The following is a 21346-nucleotide window of genomic DNA, read 5'->3' on the forward strand; positions in this document are numbered from 1 at the left end:
CTCCCAGATTTTCAGAACTATACATTCTGCTGTCAACAGTCTTGTTTCTCACACTTCCAGACCTAGTGTAGCTAGGAAAACCACTACTACTCCTCCGCCATAATTCAATGGTCTAATCTTATAATGAAACAAATATCCTGGTGGACAGAGCTAATATAATACAGTGGCATCCTCCACTTCTATTAAATCATGGATCAGGAGAGTCTTGTTAATGGTCTGCACATTAATTAGACGTCTTTATTTCCAAAGGATTTCCTAAGCATCTCCCTTCTGATAATCCCGTTTGAATACACCTGAGCCTTCCTTCCTGTGATACTGCCAAATTGGGGAAACCAGCGAGGCTGGATGAGACTTGATTCAGCCGGTATTTATAATTGCTTAGTAAAGGACCCGAGGGCCAGGACTTCACCCCAGATGCAAATGACGTTGCGTAACGGACAAAGTCATCTCTTGGGAATGTAAAAAACTGAAGATATTATACTCATAAGAAAGCTTCCCATTCAGCCTGTAGATTTAAACCTGATATGCCAGGAATAAATGTAAAATTGTTCCTGTCATTGTAAAAGCATGGAAATGTTACCACCTCTAGGACGAATGACTTGCTGTATTATAAAGAACTTTAATTCATCAACTGTGTGTCCATGTTCCATCCAATGTTTAGTGGAGAATCTATTTTTTGAGTTCAGCTCTTGTACTGATTATTCGAGTTTTAATGGGCAATTTGGTTTGACTGATGTAGAGTTTTTGGTAGGGGCAAATAATTGCAGACTACCTGTGTTGAATTACGGGTAAAATGTCCATATATCCTATGTTGAATGGCTAATGTTGGATGTGAAAAAAATCCTAATTTGCAATACATTTATACATACCACACATTTAGGCCTTGATGTTCTGTATTAACTTCAATCTGAAAATGGGGTAAAGTATGCACTAATTTGTCTCGTAGATTAGGACCTCAAGTACGTGCAAAGAGAGGTGTATTTTGAAAGTCCTCATATAATATAAGGCAGTGCCAATATTTCTTATTTGCTGGATGGTGCCAGATTTTGCAGGAAAAGGTAGTTTGCATACTGGTCTGAACGAGGGTGATTTAAGACCTATTTTGAACAAGAGATCTCTATTTACATATAAACCTCTCTTAAAAGCACATTTTATCACTTTGGTGGGATATCCTCTCTCCACAAACTTATTAAACGCATGGCATGTTTGTACTTTGTATTCCGTGACAGACAGCATAACCACCTTAGTCTTAAGAATTGGTCCATAGGTTTATTGGCCTGTAGATTGTAGGGGTGATAACTGTTAAAATGCAAAACTGTATTTCTATAAATCGATTTTATATAGATTTTTGTAAACCAGCATATCTAAGAAAGCTATCTGTTCAAATTGGTATTGTATGCTGAATTGAAGATTTGGATTTTTGCTATTCAGTCTCCATTCCGGACCACACAAAAAATGCATCATCGATGAATCTGACCCACATGTATATATGCCAGTATTGCAATGTATAGATAAAGGTGTTCTCAAATTCTGCAATGTACAAATTAGCTACTGAAGGGGCCACTGTGGCACCCATAGCTCTACCTTTTATTTGTTTATAATATTGGTCATCATACATGAAAAAATTCTCTTTTAATGCAATCGTGGCTAATTTTACCACAAAATCATTAATGGTGTCTGAAAATTCATTAGCCATCAATTTTTGTTGAACAATGGACAAAGTTGCATCCAGTGCTATGAAAATCAATACAACTGACCAATGAGTATTACATTTCATGATTTTTTTTTTATTATAAAAGTAAAATAAGCATTTATAAAGCAATGTTTCTTTCTTAAGCAGTTCATGATAAAATATATTTACAAACAGTAAAATGAGGACACAATGAAAAATAAAGGCTGCCAGTCAGAGTTACATTTTAAATATATTCACTAAAATATACATTCTTATCTTTCAGCATGATTACTATTCCTTTGCCCATTCTGAAAGTTTCTCTTTGCACTGTACCTAAAGAGGATTCTACTTTATTTATGTGTGTAAATTTGATTGTGTGCCTTTCACAACTTACCACAAAATGGTTAATAAAACAGTGGTGCTTAAATTTAAGCTTAAGGAGGTAATTTTCAAAGGTATTGGGGCGGATTTTCAGAGCCCTGCTCGCGTAAATCCGCCCAAAACCGGGCGGATTTACGCGAGCAGGGCCCTGCGCGCCGGGAAGCCTATTTTACATAGGCCTCCCGGCGCGCGCAGAGCCCCGGGACTCGCGTACGTCCCGGGGTTCTCGGAGGGGGGGCGTGTCGGGGGCGGGGCCGGAGCGCGCGGCGTTGCGGGGGCGTGTCGGCAGCGTTTTGGGGGCGGGTACGGGGCGTGGCTATGGCCCGGGGGCGTGGCCGCGCCCTCCGTACCCGCCCCCAGGTCGCGGCCCGGCGCGCAGCAGGCCCGCTGGCGCGCGGGGATTTACGTCTCCCTCCGGGAGGCGTAAATCCCCCGACAAAGGTAAGGGGGGGTGTAGACAGGGCCGGGTGGGTGGGTTAGGTAGGGGAAGGGAGGGTAAGGTGAGGGGAGGGCAAAGGAAAGTTCCCTCCGAGGCCGCTCCGATTTCGGAGCGGCCTTGGAGGGAACGGGGGGAGGCAGCGCGGCTCGGCGCGCGCAGGCTATACAAAATCGATAGCCTTGCGCGCGCCGATCCAGGATTTTAGTGGATACGCGCGGCTCCGCGCGTATCTACTAAAATCCAGCGTACTTTTGCTTGAGTCTGATGCGCAAGCAAAAGTAGACTGATCGCGCTTCTTTTAAAATCTACCCCATTATGTCTGTAAATGCAACACACTATAATAGCAATTTTCAAAAGCCCATTTATGCACTTAAAGTGCACTTATGCATGTAAAACCTATTGACAATTCAATGGCATATATTGTAGCAATTTTCAAAAGTGCATTCCTTTTGAAAATTACCTCCAATGAATTCATCTCTTTCTGTCCCTGACCTTCTAAATATGAGTTGCTGCATAGGAGTCTGGAGACTGCAGGCTGGGGTGAGTCTTGTGTGCTCTGCAGGGCTCCCAGAGGCAATTACAACAAAACAACAGCAAAATCCACAGAGAGATCTTACCCAGCACAACTATGTACAATCTCTTACCTGTACCGTACGCGGTAATTGCTCTCATTGCCTAACTGCAGAGTCAGATTTTTCCATGCAATATGAGGGCAATTTTCAAAAGCCATTTATCCAGGTAACAGGGCTGTCTGAAAACAGCTCAGCCCTAACCCGGCTAAAAAGGCTGCGCGGGGGGAGGGGAAGTTCCACAACATGCACGCTTCTGTCTGCATGAAGGGGTGATGTTCCCAAAGGCACGTTTAAGATGGGGGCAGAAACGTGGGCTTGCTTCAAAGCCTATTCATTTCCAGAAACAAGTACCCGCAGGAGAAACACATGCAAAGGACTACGCACAGCGGTTTTCAAAGGGAAAGTCTTTGTGTACTTTCCCTTGGGGAACTGAGGCAAAGACGGCAGGGTGAGAAGTAACTGCAAGCTCTGCAGCGCTGCGGTGCAGTTTGAGAATTGTCGTTCCCCCCCCCATCTATGAATAAAGCAATGCGGCTGCCCTGTTGGGGAGTCATCCAAGATGATCGAAGGCTCCTTTGCTGCATATCCAGGATACCTTCCCCTCTTCGCCAGAAACAGCCTTTTCCTCGCGAAGAAAGTGGTCTCCCGTCCAGGGCTGCTGCAAACTGATCCAGAGCATGCCCAAGGGACTACACCATCATTGACCAACCAGAGGAAGGTGATCAGGAATACAGACCAGTTAGACCCTCTGAAAGCCACAGGGTACCTGGGTTGGTACCAACAGGCTACTTTCAGCCTGTAACTAAGTAGATCTGCCTGGCGGGGGTGGCAGAGGGTGACTGGGACATATTGGTACGAGCTATAACAAATCGGAAACCATTTGGTTTCTGTCTGATAGATTGGAGGTGGCTCAGCAATATCTAAGATAAATAAAATATCTGCAATGTATTTTAAATGCTGACTGTTGAACTTGGAAGACATTGTACCTCATGTTCTTTTAACCTTGACATTCGTAATAGAACTGTGCTGCACTGTATTGATCATATGTGTAATGATCACTTGTAGAATTCTATTTTCTATCAATAAAGTTTATTTTGAGTTTAAAAAAAAATGCAGCTGCTGTGTTAACCCACTTAACTCCCTTTATATTGGAATAACTTATTATATCATTAACTAGCTTTCCAGTGTTGTACTCCCTTCATCAGGTCAGTGCAAAATGAGCTCAAAGTCAGTCCAATAAAAAGGTAGCGCCTGCAACTTGTTTGTTGACCTTCACATAGGACGAATTTGCAGTACATAATGTTTGTTTTCTTTTTTAGTAATCCACTTTTAGCCGGGCCACTATCTTCAGTGCACATTAGCTGATACTTGTTTTGCAGCTAGTCTATTTGAGGGTTCGCTCCACTGGGCCTCCTCCTTTCTGTTTTAGGTAACACGAGGATGGATAGGTTAAACTTTGCTTTCCCCGGAGGGTTTACGTCCATTCTCCGGAGAAGCTGGCGTTGGGAGTACAAAAGGAGACTGGCCGTTCAGAGATTCTGAGTAGGACAGGCTCAGTCTGCGAAAGGACGTCTCCACACCACTGTCGCACATGCTCTCATTGTCCTGAAGCTTGTGACTGTAAACTTCATCTGATGAAAAAACAAACACAGATTTTTTTTTTCATTTTATTTTATTTTTATTTCGGATTTTTATATACTGGCATTCGAGACCGCAGTCACATCATGCTGGTTCACATAAAACAGTGGTACATAGTAAACTTAAACTAAAACAATGGTGCGGAAAAAGGCAATTACATATAACAGGGTGATAAGAACTTGGCAGAGAAGGAAGAGAAAGGACAGGTTATTAATTCAACAAGGTAAACGATAGTGGAGATGGTTAACCATGGTGTATATGGAGATAGGTAGTGACATGAGAGTGTTCGATCAATTGGAGTCCGGGAATGCTTTCATGTTTTCTTGATGATCTAGATATTATCTAGATCATCATGTTTTCTTGATGATCTAGATATTATCACTTTGGCAGATTATTCTAATACTCTGGGTTAAACAAACTTCCATAAAGTGCTTAAACTGGTTTTTTTAAAACTGATAACTCATCATTGTCAAGAAGTGCAATGCATATTTCAAATATAGTCAACTGAGAAAAGTATTAAGAGGTAGATCTTGGGTAGTATTGTGGGCAGCTGAGAATTTTCAACTCTAGTGTTTCCCAACGCTATCCAAGAGGAAAACCTAACTGATCTGGTTTTCAGGATATCTGTAATTAATATGCATGAGACAAATTTGCATATATTGGGAGACCCAGCACACGAAAATCCCTACCCTGAAGACTAGACTGGTTAGCTGTGCCTCCAGGATTGGGCTGAGAAACACAGTCACTAAGGCTCAGTACCTGGCTTGTGAACAATGACAGATTTATGTTTTTGCTATCCCCCTAAAGGCACTGTTAGGGCTATCGCCCCCTCTCCAGCAAGTCAGACAAAAGGAAGCAGAAGATCTAAGGAAAAAACCCCACTGTTTTCTACAGCGGGAATTAGAAAACTCTGAAGCACTTGCTTGTGTCTGTTGAATTTATTTTGTTTTTATTGCATGAGGAAAAGGGATCTGAAGGGAGGAGATCTTGGAACGAGGAGACGACAGTAACAGGACCAGGAATGGGGAGAAAAAAACTGGGGCTGAGGGAAAGGGGGAAAAGAGGAAGAAGATGAGGTAGAGGACCTGGAATCTGGGATGGGGAAGAGGAAAAAGAAAGAGGTAGGAGGGGTATCAAAGGAGGGAAGATCTGGGATTAGGATTGAAAGGGGCGATTCTAGGATGTGGGAAACAGAATCCAAGATCAAGGAAGATTAGATACAAACTGCAGTGGGGGAGGAGGGAGGTTTCCCTACTACAGTGGTTCTCAACCGGTGTGTCGCGACACACCAGTGTGTCGCCAAGCACCAGCAGGTGTGTCGCGGCTCCCGGTGTTCCACTGCCCCGCTTGTGCTTCCCTTCTCCCCAGGGGCGGGGCTGAAGAATGGAGAAACACTGCATGCCACTGCTGGAGCCCAGCCCGGCAGGGCCGAAGAAAGAAGAGATGCTGCGTGCTGCTACCGGCAGCTGAAGAGCGGAGAGACCTGCGCGCTGACGCCAGCGGGGCCGAAGAATGAAGAGATGCTGCTCGCCAAGGCCAGCGGGGCCGAAGAACAAAGAGAGCTGCGCACCGAGGCCAGCGGGGCTGAAGAACGAAGAGAGCTGCGCACCGGGGCCAGCGGGGCTGAAGAATGAAGAGATGCTGCGCGCCGAAGCCAGCGGGGCCGAAGAACGAAGAGAGCTGCGCACCGAGGCCAGCGGGGCTGAAGAACGAAGAGAGCTGCGCACCGGGGCCAGCGGGGCTGAAGAATGAAGAGATGCTGCGCGCCGAGGCCAGCGGGGCCGAAGAACGAGGAGAGCTGCGCACCGAGGCCAGCGGGGTTGAAGAACGAAGAGAGCTGCGCACCGAGGCCAGCGGGGCTGAAGAACGAAGAGATGCTGCTCGCCGAGGCCAGCGGGGCCGAAGAACGAAGAGAGCTGCGCACCGAGGCCAGCGGGGCTGAAGAACGAAGAGAGCTGCGCACCGGGGCCAGCGGGGCCGAAGAACGAAGAGAGCTGCGCACCGAGGCCAGCGGGGCTGAAGAACGAAGAGAGCTGCGCACCGGGGCCAGCGGGGCTGAAGAATGAAGAGATGCTGCGCGCCGAGGCCAGCGGGGCCGAAGAACGAGGAGAGCTGCGCACCGAGGCCAGCGGGGCTGAAGAACGAAGAGATGCTGCTCGCCGAGGCCAGCGGGGCCGAAGAACGAAGAGAGCTGCGCACCGAGGCCAGCGGGGCTGAAGAACGAAGAGAGCTGCGCGCCGCCGGTGGCGGGGCCGAAGAATGAAGAGATCTGCGCGCCGACGCCAGCGGGGCCGAAGAACGTAGAGACGCTGTGCGCTGCTGCCGGCGGCTGAAGACGGAGATACCCTGCGCACCGTGGGAGGTGGCTGGAGAGACGTTGCGCACCGCGGGAGGTCAGGCCAGAGGTGGCTGAGAAGTGGAGGCCAGGCTTATTGGGCCAAACAATGAGAAGAGCCTCCATGTGAGCTTGTGTGCCTGTGGTAGAATGGGTGCCTGGGTGCTTGAGTGGCAGCTTTGTGTGTGTGTGTGTTAGAATGGGTGCCTGGGTGCGTGAGTGGGAGCTTTGTGTGTGTGTGTGGTAGAATGGGTGCCTGAGTGCGTGAGTGAGAGCTTGTGTGCCTGTGGTAGAATGGGTGCCTGGGTGCTTGAGTGGCAGCTTTGTGTGTGTGTGTGTGTGTGTTAGAATGGGTGCCTGGGTGCTTGAGTGGCAGTTTTGTGTGTGTTAGAATGGGTGCATAATTGGCAGCTGTGTGTGTGTGTGTTAGAATGGGTGCCTGGGTGCGTGAGTGGCAGCTTTGTGTGTGTGTGTTAGAATGGATGCCTGGGTGCGTGAGTGGCAGCTTTGTGTGTGTTGGGGGGTGTGTGTGTGTGTTGGAATGCATGCCTGGTTGCATGAGTGAGAGCTTGTGTGCCTGTGGTAGAATGGGTGCCTGGGTGGTGAGTGGCAGCTTTGTGTGTGTGTGTGTGTGTGTGTGTAGTAGAATGGGTGCCTGGGTGCATGAGTGAGAGCTTGTGTGTGTGTGTGTGTGTGTGATACAATGGGTGCATGAGTGGCAGTGTGTGCGGTTGTAAGTGACAGAGCATGTGTGTGATTGAGAAAGACTGGTCAGGGAGGTGACTGGTGTGTGTGTGTGTGTGTGAGGAAGAGATACTAGTTAGAGAAGTTACTAGTCTGTGTGAGACGGAGACTGGTTGTGACTGGTTGTGGGCCTTAAGGAAGAGGACTGTGAGGACATAGCTTCAGCAGCCACTGTTGCTTCTAGTGAGTGCTATTGATCTTCAAGGGAAAGGAGTAGGAGAGTTGCTGGAGAGGGTAAGTAAAGGCAGCTTTTTAAGTTTATTTTCTTGATTGACTGCCATTTTAATTATTGGGTATTATGTGATGTCTGCTGTTTTGAAATATTTTGATATTTAGACAATTTTTATTAATTTTTATGAGTTTTTAATTGTTGGATGTTATTCTGTTCATCAGCTGTTTTGTAACATTTATTAGAAAAGTTTTACAATTATTTCTGAGTGGGGATCTATCTATAGCAGCTTGGCTTGCTCTGTTTTCCCAATAGGAGGTGTATTAGTGTTTAGGGCCTGGTTAAATATTTGTAGTGGTAAATTACTGTCTTTTCATAAGGAGGGGTATTGTGCCTGGCAGCAAAGAGAGTTTGTTTTGCTTTTACTGAGATGTCATCAGATCCAGAATATCTTTTTTTGTATGGTGAGCTGTATGGATAATGCCCTAGTTCTGCTCTGCACCCATTTTTGGGGGTCGATGTGGATCCTGAGGATGCAGAATGTATATTTACATTTTGTCCCATGACGGTCACATGTTCAGTGTGTCACGCACTTGAGAACCATCTGTCAGCTGTGTCCCAGCCGAAAAAAGGTTGAGAACCACTGCCCTACTATGCTCTGGTTTTGCACCGCTTGCATCCCCTCTCTGACTTTCTATCTAATCTTGTATACGTACACACACACACACACACACACACACTGCCCCCTTTCCCTTTCTCACACACAGACACATGCTTCCTGGCCAATCCCCTCATCTCCCAGCCCCTCTCCTCACCTCCTCAATGATCCTGGCCTCAAGCAGAGGGCTGTTCCCTGCTCAGCGGGATTTAGCACAGCTGGAAGGTGATAATTCTTCAGCCAGCCTGCTGAAGAATTGCTTGCACACTAGGCACAGGCCTAAAATCCAGGCCTGATTGTGAACATGTCACATGCCACCAGGTGGCGCCAAATCATTGTTCTAATGGTCCCAGTTTGTGGGGGTGGAAAAAGTTCAAAGCAAGTCACTTGGGTAAATACCGATTTAAATGTATAGAATGGCTGTCTGAAAACTGCCCTTCTTCAACATGGCTAAAAGCATTTGTGGTTTCAGAGGTGGTGTTCCCGGGGTGAGTTTTGGGTGGAACTGGAAAATATTGCTAATCAGAGATTCCTACCTGAGCAAGATTTCCAAATTTGAAGGAAACATCCAGTGATGTCACAACCACATGAGAATACCTCATAAATGTGTGATAAACACTTGGATTGTAGAAATGACAAAATGATGTAATGATTTGTTTAAAAAAACATCCATGAAACGTCATACACATTTATCTTTTTTTTTCTTTTAAAATGCAAGTAAAAATGGTCAGGTAAATCCAGGTTCAAAAGTCAGCCAAAAACGGCATAAGTCCCCCTCGCATAAAGTGATCACTCCTCTGCTTAACAGACTCATCGTTAAAACAGGAGAGATGACATTTATGAGGTCTTTTCATGTCACTGGATGTTTCCTTCACATTTGGAAATTTTGCTCATATAGGAATCTCTGATTAGTAATATTTTAATTTTCTTACCTTTTATATAGACCATGCAGTTTGATTTACTAGAAAATACTGCCCATAAAATGCATTCTCAATGCACGCAATACCCATATATAAAGCAGGTGCTAATGACCGTGGGTACTTTGCATCCGAGGCCAGTTTCAAAGCAAAACCAAATGCAAAATCGCCCCCTTTATAATAAAAAACCTGGAAGGGATTTCAAGGGGTCATATCCAGGCCAAAGGCTTTCAAACTCCATTCCTGGGATCCTCAACTAGCTCTGGTATTATAGAATATGCATTAGTTGTATCTACTATGCACACTTAGAGTCCCCCTGCTCTAAGAAGCAGCTTCATTTGTATATTTTATCATCTTGAGCCTGGAGACCAGCATTAACAAAAACATTAAGTCCATCTCCATAGCTCCAGGAAAGATCCACAATACATATACAATCCCACACAGCCGTTTTTCTGATTTAATTTTATTGGTTTACCCTAGTGCTTGCATGTAACACTTAGGGGTCACATTTTGTAGCAGTCTGCATAAATTAGATGGTAAATATGCACATAAGTGACACCAATTTTCAAAGCGGAGCTACATGCTTAAGTTTGCTTTGAAAATCTCTCTGAATAGGTTACATCTATTAAATAGTACAAATTTTTGGTGAAACTTTTCGCACATCAGTTGAATTGTGGCAGGCTGAGAGGCTGTAATTACTTCCATAGGATGAGAAAGTATGTTTTTGTTACATGTTAATCATGCTCTGACTGGGATTATGTACTATAGATGATATTAATGGGGGAGAGAAAGAGGGGGAGGGAAAGGTGAAAGGGAGGGGGAGAGAGAGGGAGAGGGTGTGTGTATGTGTATGGACGACAAAAAGAATCGAACAACTGGTTTGTTAAAGCGTTTGTTGTCTAGTTTTGTATAATTCACACTCCTATTGTTTTTCTTTTGTATGCATTTGTTGGTTTACTGAATATTCAAATATAAAAAAAAATATATGTATGCACATACATTTTAAAATCCAAAATTATGCACGTAAATTCAAACCCCTCCCCAACGCCACCTTCAGAAATGAATCTGTGAACATAAAGATGTGCAAGTTTACCTGCATATCGGGAGAGCAATTTTAGAAAAGCCCACTTCTGCAGGTAAAGCAGAGAAGCTTACCTGTAAAAGGTGTTCTCTGAGGCCAATCCTCACACATGGGTGACATCATTAGACAGAGCTCGGCTCAGACCTCAAAGCTTCCAGAAGCGTTGGGCAAGCCCCACTAGGTATGTGCAGCCTGACCCATCTCACCGCATCCACGTGGTGCCCCTCAGCCTGTTATATAACTTAGAACTTGGAGAACCAACTCCAAGGGAAGGCGGGTGGGTTTTGTGAGGACTGATATCCTGGTGTCCTCGGAGAACACCTATTACAGGAAAGAAACTCTGCTTTCTCCAAGGACAGGCAGAAAGACAGTTCACACAGGTGGGGCATCCCTAGCTTCAGAGTGCCCCCAAACAAAAAAAAAAAAAAGGGAAAATAGCTTGGAAACAGTGCCAACAGGCACAAACTGTTTTTGGTGGTAATAGGCAATTTTATTAATTTTCTGGTTTAATTTTTGTTGTTGAAGGGCAGAGTACAAACCAAAATAACAGGCACTAGAAGGGATGGAGATTATTTCTACACCTCACAGAGACTCCACAGGACAGACTGGCCAAACCTACTGTCACACTGGAAGTCCCTTTCTAAGCAATGGTGTGATGCGAGAGGGTGGCGAGAACTCCATGCTGCAGTCTTGCAAATCTCCTCTATGGCCGATCTTAGGCAGGCTACTGACTCTGCCATGCCCCTGTCACTGTCAGCCTTGACGTGCCCCACCAGATTCAGGCCTGCCTGGGAGGAGATGGAATCTCTGAGCAAATTAGAAAGGGTGTTCTTGGCAACAGCAAGTCCAGGTATGTTGGGGGTCAAAAGAAATAAAAAGCTGGGTGCACTTTCTAAGGGCTTCAGTCTACACCAGACAGAAGGCTAAGGGTTTTTTTTTTCTCTCAGTTTATTGTTTATTAGCATTTCAAACACAGAATATGTATGATGCTAAGAAAACATGTAATAAGTCAAGCTCAATAATACAAGAAAAATGAATCTCAATAAAGAGCAACATATTACATGTCAAGTCCACAAAAAAAAGGGGAAAGAAAGGATATAATAATCAAGGAAAATAAACAAGACCAAGCCCAAAAAGCAGCATAACCCCTAAGTACCAACTCTGTACCTCACACCATCTTCTGTCATTGTGGAAATGTTATTTATTCACTGTTATCAAAGCAAAATCTCTCCAGAAAAATAAATGTATTCCCTTGGGTATATAACACCACATTTACAGGGGAATTTCAAAAAGAAAGATGCTCCCAGGGCAAAATCCGCATTGGGCATATTTTTTGGAGGTGTGGAATAGAAAACCAAATGACTAAATAAATAAATAAAATTTCTTGAGATTTCAACTGGAGAAAAGCTTTCCTACTAACTTGAGGAGCCCCAGAAACATCAGAAAAGATTCAAATTTTATGACCATGGAATAAAAGTCTCCAGATTTTTGAAGTAGCATTTAAGTACCAAATATCTATCAAACACAGAAAAACAGGTAACTATAAGGGTGGCCCTTATTGTTATCGCATCTTCTGAAGATTCAAGGGATGCTGACAGAACTAAACCAACAGAAGAATCGAGAGTATCTAAACCACTCTCTCTCTCATTCATTTTACTTTTTAGAGTAGGAAAATAAACTGAGCTACAGATAAAAGTTATCACAATAAGCAGTTTTTAAAACTTTCTTCACACATTTCAGAAACAGCTCATAAGCTGGGGAAATTTAATAACTGAAAGTTTCTCGACTTGTATTTTCCAAGAATTCAATTTTGTTATGAAGCTGCAAGTTGTCCTTGATATGAGCCACATTAGTCTAATTCAAAGTAGAGATTTGGTTTCCCATCTCAGAAACTCGTCTTTCAATTTCTAACATTCTAAAGTCAGCTCCTCCAACTTGGACAACATGAAAAAAAACTTACAAAATGAAGAAATAGATTCCTTAAGAATAGTTTCAGTCCGCATTAGAACCTTCCAAATATCCAGAAGGGTAATGGTGGATGGTAAGGTTGGTGGAAACCCCTGAACTCCTACTTGCAGGCCCTGAGGTGGAGGTACTGTTGCTGGCATTGAAATAGCAGAGGTACTAGTGCCCCAAACCTCATCGAGTACTTGGTGACCATTAGCTTCCATATTTGCCATCTGGGATCTCACCAAGATTGTTCCAGTTTTCAACTGGGCTTCATCATGCCCTGCAAATTAATCTTCATTTCACAGGCTTCCCCCCTCTCAGCCTCTCCAGAAATTAGTCGAGTCAGCCTCTGATCTTCCAATGCAGTCCCTTCCAGCACTATATCCTGGGCTTTACAACACCTATAACCTTCAATCAATTGCTAAGCTGCTCGATCTGTAGTGGCTCTTTCTGCTCATTTGCCATCGGTGCTTGACAGATCTTCACTCAGGGACTGCAACAACTGGGGTGGCAACAGGGTTTGTACATCCAGAGACAGCGAAGCTCCTGATGAAACTGAGTCCTTGCTTCCTTCTTCTGTGGCTTCACTCAAGCGTTGGACATGGTTGTTCATCAGGCCCAAAATAGGATAACCACCACAGGTAATTCTCCAAACTTCCCTTTCTTCTTGCATCCATATTTATTTATTTATTTATTTTAATTCTTTTATATACCGACCTTCATGACGGGAGTCATATCAAATCGGTTTACATGGAACGAAGGGGTAACATTCTTATCAACCGTTTAACAGTAAAATAATCAGAGGAGGTAAAAAAAGTTACATATAACAAGGAGATCAAACTTGGGAATAGAAGAAAGAAGGACAGAGAGATAACCATTGTGATTAAAGGGTTTCGATATGTAAGTTGTCAGGAAGGCTTGAGATGTAGAGTTTCTAAAGTGAAAAGATTTGTAGAAACAGCCCCCCCCGAAAAAAAAAAAATATGAGGGATTTGGAAACCAACCTGGTGACATAGTGTCCTATTAGGTGGCCATCTTGAATTTCCCCCTCCCATGCTCTTTTGCAATCCAAGCCTATTCACTCTTGTGGACATGTGGCCTGGGAAAAAAGTGCTGAAAGCATGACTGACAGGTTAAGATAGAAGTCCAACACTACCTTAGGCAGAAACTCACAGTGGTTCTGTACACACCTCAGATTACACTGGTAAAAAGATTTCTGGGAACATTTTGTTTCCTCCACAACCTTCGGTGAAACAAGTAGATTTTAACAAGCTGAACACAAATATGCATTTATTATGTCTGTATCACGTTCTGTTTGCCAAAAAAGTGCGATATACATTAAGCATTGTTACGTGTCTGTAGTGGCATAAGCTATAATGGCAATGTTGGCACTAGAAAACAAAACTAAAAATGTTTTGCTGCAGATTTTCGTTTGTAATCACTGTCCGACGCTTCGTGGCTGAGAATCCAACAATAGTCATCCAGCATAGAGGGATTCCACTTGCCTTGATACTGTTTCTCCATTTTGACAATGTCTTGATGAAAACTTTCACCATGTTCGTCACTCACAGCACCAAGGTTGTCTGGGAATAAGTCCAAGTGGGAATGAAGGAAATACTCCTTTTCTGTGTTTTCAGAGTAAACTCACCACAGATGTAAAAAAACGTGTCACGGCTATTACGACTTTGGCACGACATTTCATAAAGTATATGAAATTAAATCCACAAGCTTTAAACTCAACTCTTTTAGCGATATGATTTGCTCATTCACACAGATGTTGCATAGGAGACTACGGATTGCTGCTGTTTATATAAGGCTGTGTCGTCATGGTTGGTCACCTGGTCACAGAGCATCACCCTTCTGTAGCAGGAAGTGATCCTGTAGCAAGGACCTGCTCTCCAGTTGATGCATTGTCCTCTCGCACTGAGGAAGAGTCTCCCAGGGCTACAACCCAGGAGAGAAGGTTTAGGTCAGCCATCATAGTTGGCAATTCAATTATTAGAAATGTAGATAGCTGGATGAGCTGGTGGACACGAGGATTGCCTGGAAATTTGCCTGCCTGGTGCAAAGGTGGAGGACCTCACACATCACCTAGACAGGATTTTAGACAGTGCTGGGGAAAAGCCCGCTGTTGTGATACATGTGGGCACCAACAACATAGGAAAGTGTGGGAGGGAGGTTCTGGAAGCCAAATTTAGACTTTAGGTAGAAAGCTGAAATCCAGACCTCCAGGGTAGCATTTTCTGATATGATCCCTGTTCCACGTGCAGGTCCCTAGAGGCAGGCAGAGCTCTGGAGTCTCAATGCATGGATGAGATGATGGAAGAGGGATTCAGTACTGTAAGGAACTGGTCAACCTTTTGGGGAAGGAGGAATTTTTTTCCAAATGGACGGGCTCCATCTTAACTAGGGTAGACCTAGGCTGTCGGCTCTAACCTTTAAAAAGGTGATAGAGCAGCTTTTAAACTAGAAAATGGGGAAAAGCTGACAGTCACTCAACAGCACATGGTTCGGAAGGAGGTATCTTTGAAGGATACTAACGAAACAGGAGAGTTAGTGCATCCCAACAGAGAGTTTCCAATAAAAGAAAAGTAGTCCATGTTCCTGTAAGTAAAAAAACCACCTGAGTTAAAAGATTTCAAATTATCTCCATCAACTGAAAAGCAGGTTGCTAATACAAACAAAAAACATACTTTGAAATGTCTGTATGCCAATGCCAGAAGTCTAAGGAGTAAAATGGGAGAGTTAGTGTGTAAATCACTGAATGAAGAGGTAGACATAATTGGCATCTCAGACACCTGATGGAAAGAGAATAACCAATGGGATAGTGCTATATCAGGGTACCAATTATACCGCAATGATGGGGAGGATCAACTTGGGGGCGGGGAGGCACTTTATGTCCGGGAGGGTATAGAGTCCAACAGGATAAAGATCATACAAGAGACTAAATGCACAGCAGAATCTTTATGGGTAGAATTCCCATGTGTGTTGGGTAAGAGTATAGTGATTTGAGTATACTACCGTCCACCTGGCCAAAATGATAAGATAGATGATGAAGTACTAGAAGAAATAAGGGAAGCTAACCAATTTGATAATGCAGTAATAATGGGAGATATCAATTTCCCCAATACTGAATGGGTAAATATAACATCAGGACATGCTAGATAAGTACAGTTCCTGGATGGAATAAATGACTTCAGAAACCTAGAAGAAAGGGAGCAATTTTAGATTTAATTCCTAGGGAAATGCAGGATTTGGTGAGAGAGGTAATGGTGGTGGGTCCACTTGGCAATAGGGATCATAACATGATCAAGTATGAATTAATGACTGGTAAGGGTATAATAAGTAAATCTACAGCTCAAGAACTATACCTTTTGAAATGATAAAATGAGGAAGATACGAAAAAAAATGAAAGGTTAAGAGTGTACAACAGGCATGGACATTGTTTAAAAATACCTTCTTAGAAGTGCAGTCCAGATGTATTCCATGCATTAAGAAAAGTGGAAGGATGGCCAAACAACTAGGCTCCATCTGATGAGGCCATCCTTGTGTGAGGACTGTCATCCTGTTTGTCCTCCCTTTGAAAATTACCCTCCCTGTGGCACATCACTGCACAGTTCTTGCTTGCCAGAAAAACACATCCGGGACCCCCGGGTATCAGCCCTGTCCAGCCAGGGATCCAAGCAACACAGGGTCCCCGACCCCCCCTCTCAAGCCTCACACACCAGAAGGGATGACCCCATCAGAGTCCAACAACCTTCTGGGAGGCGTAGACAGAAGCGTATGTGCCCTATCTGATTTTTTTTTTTTTATTACTCAGTCTGCAGGCTTTGCACCTCCATCATCTGCTGGAGTCAGAGAAATACCGAGGGACTGCAGGAGGGACCTCATCTTAAGTGGCAGTGGCAGTAAAACTTTCTCTGACTCCATCTGCTGGAGGGGAGGCAAAACCCAGGAGTCTGGACCGATCTGGGTACGTAGAGGGAACATCCTGTTTGTCCTCCCTTTGAAAATTACTCTTCCTGTGGCACATCATTGCACAGTTCTTGCTTGCCAGAAAAACACAAGTTTTTGCCTAACAAGAGCTATTAATTTTCACTGGTTGGCACTCATGAAATAAATTGCATTTTACATATTTTCATGAAAAAATATATCCAGGTAATGCTTTAGTAACATTCGTTAGCTTCCAAATTATCTAAGCAACAAAACCATATTTGTCAGCATCTCTCTGCCATCAGACACCCTTCTTTTTGCGCACCTGCCACCTTTAATTTTTTTATGTCAAAAGAAAAACAGAATTTATTTCTCATGTTTGATCATTGGTTATCAACTCCAATGCAGTCACTCCTTAGGTTGTAAAAAAAAAAAATACATTACTCACAAAAACAACCCAGTATTAAGAATCAAAGTTCATATTGAAAGAGACCTTAAAATAATGACACCTCAACAGCTGGGGTGCTGCAGGGAAACAACCTCATTATAATTCTTTGCTAAAGGATCTTTTCCAAGATGGTGACGAGTAACCCCTGATACAGAGTCTGAAAATGCTGTGCAGGGTCGGGTGGCCAGTCAAAAGTTGTTCTTCTCGTGCTTCTTGATAAAAGATAAGTTCTTCATTTTTTGACTGAAAATTTTGAAAGAACTAAATTTTATTTGCATAAAAAATAAAAATACCCTTAGCAGAGACATGATGAGAGTGTTTCCCTGCAGCACCCCAACCGCTAAGGTATAATTTTTTGCAGTCTCTGTCAACATCAAAAATATATATAAAATTTGATCCTAAGTACTGGGTTGTTTTTTTGTGAGTAATTGATCATTGGTTATGCCAGGCACTGGTGGCTAGGGCTTGCCAGCCCACTCCATTCATTTTTTCCAAACAGGTTGACCCGGTTTTGATTTTACCCCATTGCTGCTCTTTCTAAATTCTTCTTTGCCTGCCTTTAGAAAGAGATATATACATATATACATACATATATATATATGATTTTTTTTTACCTGTCTGCTCTGTGATGACAGAAAGGGGAGTTTGATCCGTCTCGGCGCTGGGCTTGTTTTCGGTATTGGACAGTGCTTCCTGAATAATTTCAATTGCTTCTCTATAGCCCATCTGTATCAAGCCATCTAGAAGTTCTTTTATTGTACCACCAGAAACCTGTGAGAAAGAGGAGGATGGAAGGTCAGGGCTCTGTGACATTCTGATCACTTGATAAGTGAGGCCATGGTTTCCGGCCTTACATGGGTACTTTAATTCTAAGGCACTTGGCCTGTGTTCCTCTCCTTTAGACCTCCTTAGCTTCTGGCCCTGTTTCTGGTCTCTGCAGTAACATTGCCTCAGAACTATTACGCTTTCAGTGCAGCTGGAGTTGTCAGCTGGACTAAGGAAAAAACTCTTCTCTGAAGAAGATTGCTGCTACTCCTAAGCTCCAAGTCACTGAAATCACTGATCTTGCTCCACAAATTACCAGAGCTATAAATTAACAGGGGGTCTTTAACGTGAAAACTACTCATGATTTAGCTAAGACAGTCATAAAGTAGATTTGTTCATATCTGCATGCCAGTGACTTAGCACCTGCCTCTTGCAAACAAAAGTGACCTGAAACAGACCAGACTTATCTAGAAATGAATTTTTATTTTCCTTATCTAAAGCACTTTACACATTACTAAGTTTAATGCACAAAACACTGATGATCTAGTGAAGAGGAGCCATACCAGCAGGGTCAGAGATTTAAGGCTGCAATACGAATGTCCAATTGAATTTGTGATCACTATCTAGCAATGGGCCATTCCTCAACTACTTTCTGCTCTTCCTCCAAGCTTCAGCTCTAACAGTTAGCATCAGATGCAGCAGAGCACACAAAGGGATATGGCTGCATAAATATCTACGAAAAGTGACTGTGATATGAATGGTAATGAAAGATGCATGAATGGATAGGAGCCAAGGTTGAAACCTTGATGCCTGGAAAAACTGATTATAAGTTCCAAGCTTGTGCTGATGCAAGCATTTTTCTGTGTCTATAAACACTGAGATTATTAGGAATGCTAGTGCTCCTATGTGGAGTGACAGTTTGCCACTAAGTCCACTTAACAGTGTCACACACAGTCTGGTGTCTTACTGAACACTGCTGCTAATAAAGGTGTGAGAACAGATGCTCCAGGCTAACATGACAAATTATTTTATCTTTATTTAGAATTTATAAATCGCCTATATCCTAAGCGATGTACAAAAGATCCGTAAAAGGCATAAAACATGCATAATAAAACATAAAATCAAATATAAAACAATAATAAAACAAAACAGCCAAATAAAACAGAAATCACTTAATATAACAATAAAACCACATGCACATAAGACGGATTAAAACTATAAAATACCATAATTCAAGAACATAAAATTTATTTTATTTATTTTTATTTATTTAAAGGCTTTCATATACCGATGTTCATGTAATAGTACATATCACGTCAGTTTACAGAGAACTAAAGTTAGAAATTACATCGAACATGTGGGATACATATAACAAGGCATACGTAATAAGAATTACAAATAAACCAGAAACTTAGTATTACATCAAATGTAGTAAGAATGTGTGATAAAATAACAAGGCGTAAGTAATAAGAATTATAAAGTTATAAAACCGAGAATTTAGTATTACATCTAACGTATTAAACACAATTGTATGAAAAAGGTGAAAAACAGACGAACAGAAGGACAATGGCCCCCGTGATTTTTCTAACCCTGGAACATGTTCCTGGAGTAGACTAGCACGGGGTAAAGGTTAAGAATGAGAAAAAAGCGGCCAGAACAAAGCTGAGGTGATGGGGTTAATTGAGGCCTTTAAGTGAAGGCTTTTGTGAAAAGCCAAGTCTTAAGCTTTTTCTTAAACGTTTGCCTGCCGGTTTCTCAATGGTAAAACATTATTGGGGAATAACCGAGCCATGAATCATGAAAGGATGCTAATAAAACACCTGTCTAAAAAAGACTTTTAAATGACTTTAAGCCATCTGCCTGTCTTACTTCGATAGGAAATGAGTTTCAGAGAACAGGTGCAGTCACCGAAAAGGCAGTCTCTGGTGGTGCAAAATCTAGCTTGTTGAGGTGATGGAACATCTAACATTCCTCACAGAGAGGATCTCAGCTGTCTACTAGGACAGTAAAGGCATAGGAGGGCACTAGCCCAAGGGGAAGTAGTAGATGAAATTAACTTATAAGTAATCAGCGCGACCTTACCATTTAGATTTCAGGGGATATTCAATGGTAGATGCAACATGAATGCTCTTGAATGATCTGGAGTCGTTGGCTACCTCAGCAAGGAAACAAATGCAAACTGCAAAATCTCTGGGCTTGGAAGGGTGGAGAAAGAGGGCCTTGTTCAGAGCGTGACCCCTTCCTGGGCAGCTGACATATCAGTCTAGGGGCAGCGCTATGTGCTCCTCCCGGTGTTGTTAACACCAGACTTACCTCATAGTTGTCTAACAACGTTTTGGATGGTAAGGGGCTCAGTCGGAAGGCGTTGTTGAGTATCCCTAGACCCAATTTCTGTGCTAGGGTGGACCAGCTCTTGCTGGGATCGGGGTTATCTAGCAGCTTGTACAGCTTCAGCTTTGCATTCTCATTCAGACTGTTCATATCCCCTGCAGAAATAAAGAGACAATGCAAGCCAATTATGAATCACAAAGCGCTAGTTGAAAGAACGGCTGGTAACAATAAGTAAAAACAAAAAAAACAAAACAATCTGTTTATTTCCAAAATGTCACATGACAAATGACAAACATCACCACCGGACATCAACTCTGTTCCGGTGGTGATGTTTGAGGAGACGAGACGTCCGAGAGAGAAACTGATGAAGCCAGATCTGGAACTCAGCAGGGTATTTAGCACTGCCACAATTGTGTTGTATAATTAATGAATGCATGGCTCCTGAAGAAGCATGGTTATGCGAAACATCGGCCGTTCTTCAGCTAGGATTCTGAAGCTAGCTGTTGTGGGTGTTAAAATAAACTACCTATTATTAGGAAAGGAAATTAAAATCAACTACCTATCATTTTGAAAGTAAATCACTATATACTGATAAAGATTACGCTACAATTTAAATTACAGTTAAAACGTTTTGCTATTTTTGCGCTACAATAGAAACATGTGATAACATCTTGAAACCGCAGATGACCGAGTAGTCCGGAAGACCTTATCGGTGGACGAGGTAACTTCGTCTGGCTTGCTGATGCGACTTCATAATTAAAATAATTAAATGTATTTAAGAATTTTTGGAAAATTATTAATTAATAGAAATATTTTGAATATATAAAATAGTGTTGGAGTGGGTGGTAATACAATTAGTTGATATTTGATGTTCCCCTTTTTTCATATGATTTGATATTTCCAAAATGTGACAGGCTAAAATAATTTTTTAAAAATATATTTTCTTTTTATTCTTTCGTGTCTTATTTCGCTGCTTCTTCTTCAATGTTTTGTGCTACTTTTGTCAACAATGTAGTCTGAGATATGCTTTGCAATTTGGCTTTGTTCACAACAGGACAACCAACCAAAACCGCACAGATGGCATTCAATTCAAAAATATCAAAATATGTAACATAAGAGGGCTAAAGGGACAGTCAAATATAACTTGGATCTTTTTCATACTGACTTTCAAGGACCCAAGATTTTATAATCATTTGTCCCAATTTCCAGTTTATTTCTTTTCTTTTTTTTTTTTTTTTTAGCTTTCATGAAAATTTCATGTAAGCACAATGACAATTTGAAACTCAAAAAGTGCATAACTCTCATAATGGGCC

General features: G+C 42.7%; 1 protein-coding gene across 3 annotated transcripts in view; it reads right to left on the reverse strand.

The window, feature by feature from the left end:
* Positions 1-2692: 2692 nt before the first annotated feature.
* NFKB1 (nuclear factor kappa B subunit 1) overlaps positions 2693-21346 on the reverse strand; it is a 278175-nt gene continuing 259521 nt past the window's right edge. For all 3 annotated transcript variants that reach the window (XM_029597052.1, XM_029597051.1, XM_029597053.1), the window contains 3 exons: positions 20016-20188; positions 17552-17708; positions 2693-4695 (listed from right to left, as the gene is read on the reverse strand). In XM_029597052.1, coding sequence (XP_029452912.1) covers positions 4514-4695; positions 17552-17708; positions 20016-20188 — 512 coding nt within the window. In that variant the 3' untranslated portion in view covers positions 2693-4513. The remainder of the gene's footprint in view (positions 4696-17551; positions 17709-20015; positions 20189-21346) is intronic.

The sequence above is a fragment of the Rhinatrema bivittatum genome, chromosome 1 (assembly GCF_901001135.1).
Source record: "Rhinatrema bivittatum chromosome 1, aRhiBiv1.1, whole genome shotgun sequence".
Taxonomy (NCBI): domain Eukaryota; kingdom Metazoa; phylum Chordata; class Amphibia; order Gymnophiona; family Rhinatrematidae; genus Rhinatrema; species Rhinatrema bivittatum.